Source organism: Otolemur garnettii, unplaced genomic scaffold (genome assembly GCF_000181295.1).
Source record: "Otolemur garnettii isolate 467f Iridium unplaced genomic scaffold, OtoGar3 scaffold00055, whole genome shotgun sequence".
Taxonomy (NCBI): domain Eukaryota; kingdom Metazoa; phylum Chordata; class Mammalia; order Primates; family Galagidae; genus Otolemur; species Otolemur garnettii.
Window position 1 is genome coordinate 11,407,161 of NW_003852450.1, and position 16,410 is coordinate 11,423,570.

Consider the following 16,410-nt stretch of genomic DNA (forward strand, 5'->3'; position numbering starts at 1 on the left):
TCAGGAGTAGATCAGTTGCCATTAGTATCCTACATTGAAATTGTTTAGAATGAATTGTTCCTTATAGTAATATATATGGTAGAGAAATAGTAATTCATATAGTTTGGTAATACTCTAAAAATGACACTTCAATATGTTTTTTAAATTTAGTAAAAGTGAATGGATAAGGAGGAAATGTGTCACAGATAATCCATAATTATATGTAACTTTAAGGTAATTCTATATGTCCTATAATACAGGGATTAGGTAAATTACTGTTATACAGAGCCTATAAAGTGGATTTGTGGTATATTTTATTTAATCTCATTTATTATGGGTCAAGTCATAATCGGTAGCTACATAAAAAGAATATTTAGAAAAACCTTTACACTGCATAGTAATACATTACTTAAATTGTATCTAGTCCTTAAAAATTAGGTTTGGTATTTTAAAATGAAAATGAAGAATGAGAAAACGCTGTGATATGATAAAAAGTTTTATTGATATTTTAAGTCAGTCTCATTGTTTTTAGATTTAATGATTTAGATAATTTTTTTTTTGTAATATTAGTGTGTTTTATAATAACTTTTTCTAAATCTATATTTATACTAAATGCAAATACTGCCATTATTCTTCTGGATAAAAGGGTTTAAATAGTTTTCCATATTTATTAGATTAAAATATTTCAATTTCTAGCCTGGTACAGTGGCTCCCGGCTGTAATCCTAGTACTCTGGGAGGCTGATGCAGGAAGGTTGCTTGAGCTCAGGAGCTTGAGATCACTCTGAGCATGAACAAGACCTCATCTCTACCTAAAATACAAGAATTGACCGGTGCCTAATCTAGAAGCCACTCTAGAAGCTGAGGCAGGGAAATCACTTGAACATAGGAATTTGAGGTTGCTGTGAGCTAGGATGACGCAATGGCACTCTAACTTGGGCAACAGAGGGAGACTTATTCTCTCAAAAAAAAAAAAAAAAAACTTTTCAAAAAACTTCAATTTCCATTGTTAGAAATGTTTCTGTGGGAATTTTTTTTTATAAAAAAGGTATAATGTGGGAAGATACAGTGGATGATTTTATCAAGTAGTTTTAACTGTATTTGTTCAATATATATTTTATTTATAAAATGTACTTTTTATTTTGCTGTAGGAAAATGATTTGAATGAAACTCTCAAATCACTGTATAACCACCCAGTACCAAAGGCAAATACCCCTGTCAATTTGAGTGTGGTAAGTATTTAATCAGTAATTGTTTTTTTTTGAGTCATAACAGTTTCTCATTTAAGAACACATACATCTTCAAGAAATTAATTTTTTAGCAGGTCACCTCTGCTTCCGGGAAAACATCAATGCTAGTACTACTATTAGATAATAATATGAGACTTTTGGCATGACATAACTATCATAGCTGGATACACTATGATACTACTTATTAGGTGTGTATTTTTATAGCTGTTAAGTTACAAAATTTGAAAAATTTATTATAAACTAAAAATAACCAAATTGTGAGGACATTTTGGTTGTAAGAAACATTGATTACATTGATTTTTCAGATGAAATCTGTGCGTGATAAAGGAATATACACATGTTACCCTAACTAAAATGAAAACAGTATTCAGTAAGAATAGAAAATGGTGTGTATTGTATGTGATTCAATTCTGGTTAAAAAGTTCCTTCTTCTTTCACTGTAATTTAGTACATCTTCCAGTGTAATCACAAAGTACTGGAAATAACAGTTGAAGTTTGGCAAAACATAGGCTTGTTGGTGGGGTAGATTATATACTGCATTATTGAAATCTTCAATGAACAGTGACATCTATGTCTAAAAGCACACTCATTTGGTGGTGGTGGTAAACGTTCAAATTCATGTTCACAAAATACTAAAGTTTTCATTACTAGTCTTCATTGATCTGGTGTACAAGATAGAATTTTAAAATTTATTGATTTTGCTTCTTATGAAATAAAAATAAACTTGTAACAAAGAAGAAGAAATTATAATGATGCAAGAGAAATTGAGAGGAAAAACTAACTCAAAATGTGTAACGTAATAATAGGCCTTTTGCCTAGTTGCAAGATAAGGAAACTGTTAACCTTATATATATTTTTTGTTAATAACTTTATTTTTGCCTAAAGTTTTTCCTGTAATTTCATTTAATAATAATGTTATCTCACATCATTCTATTCTTTAAATTTCCACTGTTAGCACCCTAGTTCAGATGCTTAGTACTTCGAATAGCTCTTAGAGTCTTTCCTTCCACTCCTTTTACCAGATTACACTTCCTTAAATTATATAAAGTCCCCTCCTAAATATCTTTTATAATTCCCCATTCTCTGTAGCAGTTGTACAAACTTTGGTATAGGCTTTCAGGACTATCCACTTCCCAGCTTCAGTCTAACTTTGCATTTCCTTGTCTCCCTACTTTTTTCTGAATCGATTCTTTATTCTGGACACATTCTGTTCAGCTTCTTGAGTCGACATGCTTTCCTTTTGCACTAAAGCCTCTGGTAGACTATCGTCTTTAGTGTAGAACTAGTGCTGTTTCCACCTTGGCGAACCCTCTTGTCACACACTTTGTGATTTTTCTTTCCTGTGATCTCTCCTGCTTTGTGTCTGTATCCACTTTTGTTACACCACTGCCAAAATGGAAATGTTTACTAGTCATTTGGAGATTGAGGGATGGAAAGCTAAGGACAACCTGGAATTTTTAACCCAGATTTGGGAATCATTGGCAGACACAGAATAATAGACACAGACACAGAAATAATTCAATCAATAGAATGTAGAGAAGATAGAGCAGAGCTAAGGTCAAATTACCCAAATTGGCTATACAGAAGAAGAAAGGAGGTCCAGCGAAAGAATTAGAGGACAGAGCAGTTAAGGAGAAGCTCAGCCAAAAGAATGTGAGGTTTATGGTTAGTGGAAATGCAGCAGAAAGGACAAGGAAAACAAAAGTCCAGGTTTTTTTTTTAAATCATAGCTGTGTACATGAATGCAGTCATGGAGTACAATGTGCTGGTTTTATATACAATTTGAAATATTTTCATCAAACTGGTTAACATAGCCTTCATGTCATTTTCTTAGTTATTGTGTTAAAACATTTATATTCTACATTTAGTAAGTTTCACATGTACCCTTGTAAGATGTACTGTAGGTGTGGTCCCACCAATTACCCTCCCTCCATCCTCCCGGGTTTTTTTTAAAGACATATTTCTTTGAAAGCATTATGTTTATAAAGTGATTATAATGCTTTGTTAAAGAGTTCAGGATAATATAGGTGCTGAGATAATGAAGATAAAGAGAAAGACAGATGTGTTCTTTCTAAATTTGAGTATCACACCTATATTTGCTTAGGTACAAATGATATATCTTCAAAGATATATCTTGAAAATATTGGATGTAGAAACACTTTACCTTTATTAACAAGAATCACAAAGAGATTTGTAGACCTCTTTACCTAAGGCTGGAAGATTTTGGTTTAAAAGTCACAGCTACTAAAAGTGTGATGTTAGGTAAGAAAGGTAATCTCTTTTGATAATCCTTTTTTTTCATAGAGTGTGTCACCTTTTGAGAAAATTGTTTAGGTAGTTATATAAAATAGTAGTATCTCAATATTCTGTAATAGTCTTGATATACCACCTATTCAGGTATTCGTTGAATTTCAGATGAAGTTTCTTCTTATATGGAGAAGATATTTTTCATTGTAACTGAAATAATCTTGTTAAAAGTATTTGAGTGACTGTGTTCTATTTTTACATATGTTATTTTTATAATTAACCTTTTTAATATACTTTTGAATTAATAGTCTGTGACAGTTTTCAAATCTTGTATACCTATTTTTAAGCTGCAGTATCTTAAGTATTAGTATATTAGTAAAATGGATTAGTTATCTTTTTGTAAAATTTATTAACAATTTCATTTGATGTCAAAAACAGACTACTAAAAGCCTATAATTACGCTGTTAATAAGAGGGAAATTTGAGACTAGAATGCCTGTTTTTTTAACTACTAGTAGAAGTTTTAGTTTTATGATGCCAGGTTAAAATTGATCATGGAAGTTTTTGTTCCATCAACAATTAGTGGATAGTAATCACTAGAATATCTGATATTTTATGAAAAATAAATGTCTAGTATAAGTAGTTTTTCAGAAACTGCATTTCAATAGCCACAGCATTCTCCATTCTCATATTATGAAAATAAACTCCCTTTAGTATTTTTCTAGCATAAAATTAGCAAATCAGCATTTAAAATAACATTTATAATTAATGTTATTCAAATATTTTTCAGTAGCTAAAATGGCTACATGGATTTGTTTCAAATACACAGCAATTGGTTGTGTAAGCTTCTTTGTGAAAGTAAAATATTCATTTTTTTCTCTCGTACGTTATAAGAACCAAGAAATATTTATTGCCAGTGAACAAGTTGTGAAAGATCAGCTCTATGTAGTACCGGTGAGTTAAAGGATATTGGCTTCAAAAAAATCACTATTAAATCAGAAAAATAATTACTTCTTTCCCTAGTCTTTAAGATTCACTCCAGTCCTTTGGGAAATGACGATTTGACTCTTTTAAGAAAATTAATCATTTGGAATATTATTTTCTGTTTATACTATTTTTTTAAAGCATAGATTTATGAAATACGCACTATTAAAATCCCTTCAATGGCTCGGCGCCTGTGGCTCGAGTAGCTAAGGCACCAGCCACATACACCCAAGGTGGCGGGTTCGAATCCCCAGCCCGGGTCCGCAAAACAACAATGATGGCTGCAACCAAAAAATAGCTGGGCGTTGTGGCAGGCGCCTGTGGTCCCAGCTACTTCGGAGGTGGAGGCAGGAGACTCACTTGAGCCCAGGAGTTGGAGGTTGCTGTGAGCTGTGATGCCAGGGCACTCTACCTAGGGGGACAGCTTGAGGCTCTGTCTCAAAAAAAAAAAAAAAACCTTTCAAAATCAGTGTAGCTAATGGAAATCCAATTTATGCATCTTTTTTATTTTCCATAGTAATAATTTTAAAGTATATTCCAGAATGAGATTTCTGTGATATTTTATATCAAAAGATCTTGTCATTTATCTCCTGTTGTTTTTCTACCCTGGAAAATCATACATTAGGATTGTGTTAACTGGCTTTGTTCTGACTACTTCTGACTAGCTGCACTCAAATATGGCTAGAATGTTTTTTTCCCAACCTTTAATTGTAAGACAGTATTAAATATGTCTTTATGCGATTATCATGTTAAAATAATTTTGGAGATGGATATGAACAGAAAATAAACCATTTTTCAATGATTGTTTGTACTTTGATTCTAGGTGGTAAAATTTGGGAACACTGTGGGGAATGTGAAGGCATATACACAATATGTTCTTTATATAAATATTCTGATGAGCTGTTTCACTGCCCTGAACATTATTGGAGCTAATTAATATTTGTTTAGCAGATGTATGAAGGTCATACTTTGGGATAAATATATTCTAAAGAAGTTTAACACATTTAAAAATTATGTTCTATTGCTATATTCTTAGGATAGTGGCTGATGTTTACAAAAACAATTTGTTGTGACTTACCATAAAAACTCAGGAATCTTGATAGATTTTGATAATATTCTTGGGTTAGCAAGTTTATTTTTCTAGTCTAACTACACTAAATGTATTTTAAGAATATATATGTATTTATGTATTTTATATATATGAAAAACTCAACCTTTTTAGTTTCATACTTTTCCCAGTCTACCTAAATTTATACTAAGAATATATTTATTTATATGTACATATACATATAAAAAAACCCTTTCAGTAATGTACTATTTTTTTGTCTTAAAACTTTCCTAGGATTCTTTTTTCAATTCTATTCAATGTTAAAGTGAAATTTTTTAACCAACACTTAACTTTTTGTATGAGAAATTTATTGTTAAATTTCATATAAATCTGCTAACTCATTTAAGATTCTCTCAAATTCAACAAATGCTGAGTGTTACTCTGTGACCTTTATTAATTGAGTCAGGATACTTTTTCTTATTTCTATCCCAAACTATTTGTAACATCCCACATTTTAACTCTTTTTCTTCTGTGGTTTATTTATATTGATTAGCATTCCTACTTCATTGCCCCTGATGTAACTGGACTCCCAACAATACCTGAGAGTGTAAGTTTTCTATTTTCTACTTTAATTATTCTACTTGCATTATGAATTTTATTTACTTTGGTCTCACTGTTTATGGATTCTTGTATAGAAAAATAGGATACTTTGTAATTATCTGTGTATATGAGAAATTGTGGAGAATAAGTAATAATGGTATTATTTTCTTTATTTCTTTATGTATCTGCTCTTTTACTCCCTTAATATATGGTTGTAAATAAGGGAAATTAAGGACAATGATATGAGAAAACTTATTTCTGTCATTTTGAATAGTTAGGAAGGATCATATAAATTCAGTTAGGTCCTGAGCCTCCTTGTGTCCGATAGAGTAGCTATCTCAGGAGATGGCTTCTGTTGGTGAGGAAGAATACTAGTGATGAGACTATCTTCACACAAATAATTACTTTGATGAAATGACCATAGTATGTTAGATTCTGTGTATATAATTCTGTTCAAATCTCAGCTGTCTCATACTTGATTTCCTGATTTTAATTTAAAGTAATACAGATTTTCTTAGGCTTGAGGAATATTATAAGGAATTATGCAAATAGATACATTTTGCATTTTATTTTGAGTCTTCATTGTAGCTATACAAAGAATATTTTCCTTGTTTCAGTAATTATTACAAATTACATGAATAAGTACAAGTAACAAATATGCTTTTGTGATTTTGGATGATTCCGTGAAAGGGAAGTATTCCTGTACATAGTTTTTCTTCAGCTTCTCTTGGATTGTTAAAGTGAATCAGTAGAAATAATTCAATCAAAGGTGAAAGAAAGATCAACAGCAAAATAGTTTTTCCAGATATACTTCTTATCTTCTTTAGAATTCTGTTTTTCCAATAACAGAATTTTCTGTTTTATAATATACTCAGTGTTTGGTTTCCAAAAGTGCATGGGTGCTGAATGGAATCCATGGAGACAACTGTAAATTTTCTGGTATCAAACCAAGACAATCTGTGGTGTTTTTAGTACAGATGAATTCAGATAACCCCTATAGAAAGACTTTGCATCACGTCCTTCTTAAGGAGGGCCTGAGAAAGACCATCAGAGCCCTCAAGTGACATAATGGGCTCTGAAGTCTTGGCTAAAGTGCATTGTGGGCCAGCTGTTCCCTGTTGCGTTTTCCTTAAGGCTGACTGACACGCTGAGGCTGTGATCCTGGTCCCTTTACTTCAGAGTTTCCAATGCAAACTCAAAGCTACTCCTTTCTATTCTCTTTCCTATTTACCTTTCATTTACTTTTACTAATAAACATATCATAACTTGATTTACCAAATGTCACATTTTTAAAAAGACCATTTCATTGCTTTGATAGTGTTAAAGAAATAAGCATTCTAGGGATAAACTGCCATGGAGGATAAACATTTACATCTCAATTAACTCATTTTATTTTGTAAAAGGACCCATTTAGGGGGAAATAAATCTAAAGCATAAGGCAGCATTCTGTGTTGAGAAATAGCTCCCCATCTAAAAAGTATCTTTAAGATTATAGGAAAAATATTAATATTGAATGCTATTAATTTTGTATATGATGAATTGAACTAGAAGGTGAGATGAACTTCAAATAGAGAAAATAAAAAATGAACCTCTCTTCTCTAAATTCACCAGATTGATAAGCTCTCTCATGATTACCAGTTTGCACTGGTGAAATTTCTGTCTTTGGAAATCAAAGCAACAATTGAATTTCTTGCTTTCTTTCCCAGCTAAAAGTTTTAGCCTTCTAGGACCTTATACTATGCAATTTCAGTTTATTATCAGGTATTATTCAATCTCTTCACTCATTTGTTGCATTTTCATGTGTTAAGTTTAATCAGAATGTTAAATAATAAGTAATGAGAAGGAGAGGATCTAAAAGTCAAAGTTATTGTAGCATATCCTGACTTTGTTCTGAAGTGGAGAAATAATTAAAGAGCTAAATTGAGGACTTCATTCAGAACATCACCAGATTACATTTGGTTGTACTGCTATAAAGCAAGCCTGACAGAGGTATAAATCAGAGATTTTCCTTAATAACAAACCAAACGGCTGCCTCATAAATCCATCTCATCCTTTGGGTACTTTGTACATATGTGTAGCATTAGATTATGATTTTGCCTGCATAATGAATGGCAAACATGAAAAGATTCAAATGTATGTACCAGGGCAGTGGTTTCTCAAGCATCAGTGGGTAGAAATGTCACTGGGAGTATTTGTTTAAAAAGCAGAATTTTTAGGGCCCTACTCTGAAGATGACAACTCAGCATATCCTGCTTGGGGTATATCAGGAGATTAGCTTCTTTTCAAGTACTTCAGGGAGGTGGGGGCTGGGAAGGTGAGAATTATATGATCCTTCTGATCACCCTCCAAGAAACACTTTTCCAGAGTAGGGTTATGTCTCAAAACTAAAAAAAAGGTAGATTTTTACATTCTCTGTGTGGTAGCAGAGTACTATTACATTTAAATAGTACATTTTTTAAAAATATGTGCTTTCATGAAGAAACATTGTGTATATTATTAGAAAGCATCAAAATAAAATACTGAGAAGAATGAGATGAGCTTGACATGGGAATATTAAATGTTCTGTTGACTGTAAGGGTTGGATACTATCATCAGCTAATACCTTAAGGCACAATAGGAATTGGGGCAAGATTGATTTATCATAACAATATTAGATGATAGTCTATAGATCAAATATCTTTTTAAATTTTTTTTTACTAATATTATGTTTAATTTTGTAATGAATAGCATTTTAATAATATCCTTTGAACTTTAAGACTTTCTGGTAAGCATATAACATGTTTTTTTTTTTCCCAATTCCCGATGAGCTGTAACTTCCACAATTATTTTTCACTTGTACAGAGAAATCTCACAGAGTACTTTGTTGCTGTGGATGTGAACAATATGCTGCAACTGTATGCCAGCATGCTGCACGAACGGCGTATCGTCATCACCTCTAGCAAATTAAGCACTGTGAGTACTTCACACTTCCCCTTTTAAGAAGCGTGTATTGAGTATTTCACAAAAAGACCTAAAAACCTCTGCAGATTTAGAAGTGTGCCATGTCTACTTATAAGACAATATCTACATACTTTTTTGATATATGGTTTTAATCTGGCTCTTGAAGTACAAAAGTCTGATTTATAGGAGGCCTTCTCAGATGCATTAAGTCAGGTTAATTATTTTTTCTTATCAGGAGATGAGAGTTTTTTTTTTTTTTTTCCTTTTTAACTCTCCAGAGTTCATTTTAGTGCCTTCTACCATATAAAGAATTCTTAAGAGCTATTATGAGGTCTTTATTATTCACTTGTGGCTTTTTCCATTGGAGCTACTTGAAAGAAATCAAGGGCCCATGATAATAGCTGCTATCCTAACCTGGTAATAGGTAGATTCATCTTTGTTGCCAAGTAGTGGTTTGGGAGTAGATTCTATAATAGTTTGATTTGGAGGAGCTCTTCACACTGATAATAACTTAAAAGTCAAAGTAGCGTTTTTTTTTATAAATTATAGGTTTTATGGCACTCACTAAAACGTTCTTTTGGAAGGTGTTCATTACTGTGGTGAAGGCACTGAGAATAGAAGGAGTTTTCTTTAGTCATAGGAAGATATTCAAAAGTATTTTGCTAGATACCATAATTTTTTTTCTCTTTAAAGCATTAAGAATTTAATATTTTCAACTTTGTAATTTTTAATACAAATCAAATTATAGTTTTGAACAATCTACGAGGTCTTTATTAAAAACTGTCGCTCAATATTGCATGAGTTTGCTTCTTCATAAATTTGCTTAATTAATAAAATGTTTTATTTTCCTATAGTAGAAATAAACACCCCATTCCATAATATTTTATCATTTTAGAGTAGAAGGAGTTTAGGGTTTCTCAAGGACATCTGTTTAGTATTTAACAGTAAGAAAGACATTTTTAGAGACATTAAATAGCTCCTCCAAGGCCAAACAGCTTCTTGGAGATGGGTTATGAGACACTGGGACTCCTGATTCACACTTACAGCAAGCGTGTAAGGTTAACAAGTATGATTCTGGTGTTATCATGAAAAATTGCAATTGTCAAAGAGAAAATAACCAAGCAAACAAAATTCTAGCATTATGAATGTTAAGACACTTTAACTTATATGTCTTCTTTCAATAATTTAAATTTTAACTGGGTACTTTAAAAATGAAAGATGTGTAAAACATAGTTTCTTTCTTACATTAACAGCAAGTACATTATAGTCACTATGGTATGTAAAACATATAAGAATGTAAAAAGCTTAGAAGCAGCTATTCTTTCCTTTGATGTTTCAGAGATTTCATTAAACTCCTCTTAAATAGTTTATTTCTGATTTATGTTAGGGCAGCAGTCCTTGACCTTAAATGTTACTATGCATAGAATTTATAGCAGATATATTTTTATATACTATATATAAAAGAATTATTAAAGATAGATTCAAGTAAAGCAGCTCCCCCTCATAAGAAGGGTAAGAAGATCATGAAAGAGAACTTGAATTATGTTTCTTTTTATCAGCTCAACTGCCCCAGAGAGTGAACCAAAACAGAGCTGGTAACTTAGAGGGGCCATCACCATCGAGTTTTCATGAACCGTCATAAACAATTGATCTTAAGTTGACCTTGAGCATAGGAAACAACTCCCTGAATGATACCAAGCCATTATGATAACCATTTGTTTTTTAAGTCCAATATAAAGGATAGTCATATTAATTTTTACTCGAAACTACAGATATAGACTCTTAAAAAATTACTCCTAATAACCATTTAACATTTATTCTGTGCAGATACAATTCTAAGCACTTCGTATATACTATGTATGTGTTTCCTTGATCTTTATAGCAACCCTATATCAAGATTATTAATAGTTCTACTTTACACATGAAACAACTGAGTCAAAGAGAGGCTACCCAGCCGCTAAGAAGTAGATGTAAATTAAAACAAAAACTTCAGTGTTTTTCAAAGGGATATACTTAGATTTATTTCTAATGTTTTCATAAATAGAGCAGATTATGTATACTTCATTCACATAGCTCACTCCCTCACTTTCTTCAGATCTCTGTTCAAATACTACCTCATTAGAGTAACCTTACCTCTATCACCAGCTTTTATGTAAGAAAGAACCTATAACTCCCCCTCTACCCTGCACACAGACTCACTTTATCCATTACCCTACATATCCATAACCATATGATGTAAGAGCTAGCTGTTGGTCCATTTGTTTATTATCTGTCTCATCCAGTTGGATCTAAGGACCAAGAGAGCTTGGACTTGACTTTGCTTACTGAATTCTTCCTCCCCAAGTGCCTGGCATATAGTGTATGCATAATCAATACTTGTTACATAAATTAATACTGATATGAATTAGTTCCTTGGGCTGTACAAAGACAGTTTGTACAATTTTTTTAATCTTGAGAACAACATTTCTATAGAAATATACTTTGTAATCTTGAAGAAAACATGTTTAAAAATGAGGAATCTCAGGAGGGGAAAGGGGAAGAATGGTTTTGATTTAATGCTGAGTTAAAGATAGCAGAAAATGAAATACATAAAAATACAAAAGGATTCAGACTGAATTTCTCAGCATCTCATTGAGATGTATAAGAAGAAAGAAATAATTCCTCGCATCCCTGACTAATACCTATTCCTTGACATTACTGTATCATTTCCCTATGCTTACTCCTTTAAATGTGTATGATTTTACATGCTGAAAAATATATTTTCAATTTTGGAGAAAAGTAAGAATATCAATATTTTAGAATTATCAAAATCTCAAAATTCTATTTTTTTTCAATTGAAGAGTAATGTAGTAACCCCCAAATTCTATGCATAGTAACACTTAAGATCAAGGATTAGTATTATCACATAAATTAGAAATAAACTACTTAAGAGGAGTTTAGTGAAATCTCTGAAACATCAAAGGAAAGAATAGTTGATCATAAGCTTTTTGCATTCTTCTTATATTTTTTATGTACCATAGAGCCTATAATGTATTTACTATTAATGTAAGGAATTGTGTTTTACACATTTTTCACTTTTAAAGTACAGAGTAAAAATTTTATTTATTGGGAGACCACATGTAAGTTGAGGTGTCTTGACAGTCATAGTGCTTGAATTGTGTTCGTCTCAGTTATTTACTCTCTGGCCATCATGATGCTTTCATGGTTATAATAGAATCATACTGTCAGCCTTACAGCTTGCTGCAGATTTCAGTGGTCATTCTCTGGTAGCAATCAGCTGGTTTGAGAGTTTCTTTATTAGGTGCTGTTTGTAGCCAAAAAATTATAACTTGTACTTTTGTAAAGGTAAACTTTAAAGTAAAAAATTTAGTTTTAAGATATATAAGTAAATATATCTAGAATTTTATTATATTTTAAAATTTTATGGGTTCCCCTTCATATTTTAAAATGTGGTATTGTGTTAGAACCTACTATTATGTCTTTGCATGTTTGAGATTAAGGAATTGGAACATAATCATTTTTGCTTTTATTCTGTTGACTTATACACACATATATTGTGTGTATAGAACATAATATCTGTGTCTAGAACACCTGGAAAGGTTTCTAGTCAAACTGAACAAGAACATTGATTTTATGCATGCTGTAGGCAGGCCCTAGATGTTTAAACCCCAAGTGAATCTTGGTAGACAAGCAGAACATCGTATCAGTGTCTCATGAATTCAAAGCAAAGGAATAAATCATGTTATTACAAGGGTGTATCAGTTGACTTATTGCTGTTTTGTGACCATAGATTCGGAGGATTGCTGTTTAAAGCCATGTCACTGGTTCTCAAATCAGTCAGGCATGAAGCCTTGTCATATGCCTCTATAATTGTACTTCACCAGACTTTCTCTAACTAGTCAGCTGGGGCTATGCATTTTGTCTCAAACACTCGGCTGGCCAGCATCTGACAGGAGCTTTCTCATCATTCTGTCAGTAATATGTTAACTAGAGTGTATCTTTGTGGCCTATAGAAGCAGGTGGAAAGGATGCTTCTCTTGAAAGCAGATGTCTAAATGTTAGCTATTGTTTTGACCAATATTTAATTGGTAAATATCACCCTCTGAAAACCTATAAGCATGTTAGTTACAGGGATTTGGTTGTGTAGTGCATGTTATTTTTGGAATATTTAGAGCAAGCAATATGCTGGGAGTGTTGGAATTATGTTAATAAACTGTAATTTCTTCCTTTGTTATAATTGCCCCCAGGCATTTCAGCATATGCTTTTCACTCCTCTCATTAATGCCATCAAGGGCATATGCAAAAAGAAATCTTATGATCTCTGAAACACTGGCTACTAAAATGTAGATTTTATAGGGTTTGTCAGACTGAAAGAGGGAGTCCAGAAGATTTTAACCTCTTTATCTAGATTGTACATATTGTTGATTTGTCTCTTAATGGTGCCACCTGTATCAGCGTTTAATCTGAAACCTGATGCGCAGAGAACCTTTCTGGAGATTAAGAATTAAATAAACAGTTGGTGAGAGAACAAGGATTACCCAGGCCTTCTTCCTAGTTAAAGTTATGGAAGTGTATTTTTGCCCCTTGTGTTTTTAAAGCTGCAGTCGAGTGGTGCAGTTAAGAATTATTACTAGGACCTCTCAGGAAGAGGACAGTCTAAGAACAATTTTTAGATTCTCAATTCTTCTCACAACTCATAGCTACCAATTATGTCAACTGAAATTGTAGATAGTAATTCTATTTACCAGTGTATTATTTGACATATATACTGCTATTCTAAAAATTGTCTTAAAATTTTTAACATTAAATTGTGACTCCTCTAGATTCTATAAGCTTTGTTCCTATAACTTTGATACCCACAAAAATGACTTTGGATGATTTCAGTTTATTGTATTTTTTTTCTTTTTTCTTTTCCCTATACCCTTCCTTCAGTGTTAACTGAAGTATTTTTTTATATAGGAAAATGATAATTTTTGTGGTGGTAGTGATTATCAAATTAACAGTAAGAAAAATATGTATTATTCATGTTTCTTTAGTAAAAATACTGTTGAGAGGGCAATGTATTTATTTTTAAATGTACCTGATATATTTACTAGTATATGTTTTCACATGCTACAATTTTTTTTTTTTTCATTTTGCAGTTAGGCAAGTTTTTCTCTCCTGATGAGCTTCTTTAGGTTTTGTGCTTCAGTTTAACTCATTGTTTATTCAGTATTTCCAAAACAGAATGTTTCTCCTTTCCCATAATTTCCTTCTTCTATTATGTAGGGCTAACTTGGTAAATACCCCTCCTTCTTATCTATCTTCTTCACCTAAATCCTATAGCCTCTACCTCCATAGTACTTTCTTTTCTGATCCCTATTCTGCATTTCAACTGCCCGCTCTCTTAGTTCAAGTGGTTATCACTTCCTGAAAATATTATTTTTAGGTTATATATACTGAATGCTCATGTTATCCTCATTTAGATAAAACAATGATGATCGTGGTAATGTATAATTTTACCCTATATATTATAATGTACTTTTTTGAACAATTTACTTAAACTAATTTAATTCACTATACAGCATGTACAATTCTTATTCACAGTAGACAGATAAAAATGTGAATTTTGAAACTTAGAGCTGAATCGCCTAAGACTGTAGACTTAATAAGTGACTTACTCAGTTCTACCTGACTCCAAAGTATGTGTTTTGAACTTTTCTGCAGTTTTGCCTTTTACAATGACTGCCTTATAAGACCAAATTCATTTCCAACTGTGCCCCTGTCCCTATGTAGTATGCCTTCCTTGGGGAGCTTCAGTTTCTCACTCTAATCACCCACACTGAAGTGGCTATTTTTCTTTGTCTTTGCCCAGTCTAGTTGATGACCCCTCATTATCCTGCATTTTTACCACTTTTAGGGCTGAAAGTTATCTTCTGTTTGGACTTTCCATTTTTTTTCATCCTTTAGGTTTATTCTATGTACAGTTAATCCTTCAGAATTAAAAACAACTATTGATGACTCATTGACTATAAAACTGCTAAATCTAGTAAAAACTATTTGTCATCTGATCCCAGACTTTTCTTCCTAAAGTTTTCCCTTAGTTATAGTCTACTCAGATCTCTCCACAATCAACTTCTTTGGGTGGGTTTTTATCTGATGCAGTCACAATAATGCATCCACCTCTTAGGACACTGATGATCCCTATACACAGTAAACTTTTAGCAGTAATTCTGCAAGTGAATGCCTGAAACAGTGCTTTAGCTCTTCTTCAAAAGTGTCTTTAATATTCCACCTCCAGGCCTCTGAATGTTTTTCAAAATCTGGTTTGCTTTCCAGAAGCCTACTTTTTTTTTTAATGTGTAACTTATATAACATCTTTCATCTTTGAACTACCATGCCACTTAGAATATTCCTTTTGCAAATTGCAATTATTAGTGAATTTGTTGAGCTCCTTTGTTAGATATTAATCTTTTTAAAAGCTAAAAACCATGGATTTTGTGGGTATCTCTGTGCATGTATTTAAGAATAAACTTAATCATTTAAGTTATATTACAGAGAAAAGTTTGTAAAATAAAAACTTTTATTAATTGTATTATGATGTAAAAAATGAGGTGTTTATCTGATACTGAAAATACTACAATACAATAGTACTACAATAATACAGTAGAAAGTATATTTTGACAAGTAGAAATATATCTCTGATTTGTCATTTTGATACTTGTCTCTTTGAACAATTCTGCCAGTTAAAGTTTTTTTTTAATTTTGAAATTTAAAAGTTAGAGGGTAATTTGTTTAGATATTGTCTTTAAAGAATTTGTGTTTAGCAGTTTTCTCATTGAGAATTTTTTTTTCTACTTGAAAATTTTAATAATTAAAAACATGTATGCAAAAATTATAATGCCTGGAGTATAAAGTTCTTAGGAAAGATTGAACTCTTTTGTTTCATGAAATTTTGTTACAATAACAACCTTTGTTTAGGGTATATTGGAACTTGGTATCTTTCATTCTTCACATAGTCCTAACTAGAAAATTTACTATTTTAATTTTTTCATTCATTGAATTGTTCCTCATATATGGAATATTTGACTCATGCCAGGAAGTATTCAACAGGTAAGATGATGAAGTCACAGCCTCTGCATCAGTCTTGGTTCAATTATAAAACTACATTGGAATTTGAACCATAAAAGTCTAATATAAAGAATTTAAAACAATAACCATTTGGACATTTACACTAGAATATTTATCACAGCTCAGTATACGATTGCCAAGATGTGGAAACAACCCAAGTACTCATCAACTCATGATAAATAAATAAAAAAAAATACTATGCTATATCATTGCCATGGAACACTATTCAGAAAGAGGGAGACTTTACGGCTCGG

General features: G+C 31.9%; 1 protein-coding gene across 1 annotated transcript in view; it reads left to right on the forward strand.

Moving 5' to 3' along the window:
* Window positions 1–16,410, forward strand: part of DENND1B (DENN domain containing 1B) — a 249,432-nt gene that overhangs the window by 120,741 nt on the left and 112,281 nt on the right. The window contains exons 8-11 of the mRNA XM_023514559.1: window positions 1,130–1,210; window positions 4,369–4,428; window positions 6,060–6,113; window positions 8,948–9,058. Of these exons, the coding sequence (XP_023370327.1) occupies window positions 1,130–1,210; window positions 4,369–4,428; window positions 6,060–6,113; window positions 8,948–9,058 (306 nt within the window). The remainder of the gene's footprint in view (window positions 1–1,129; window positions 1,211–4,368; window positions 4,429–6,059; window positions 6,114–8,947; window positions 9,059–16,410) is intronic.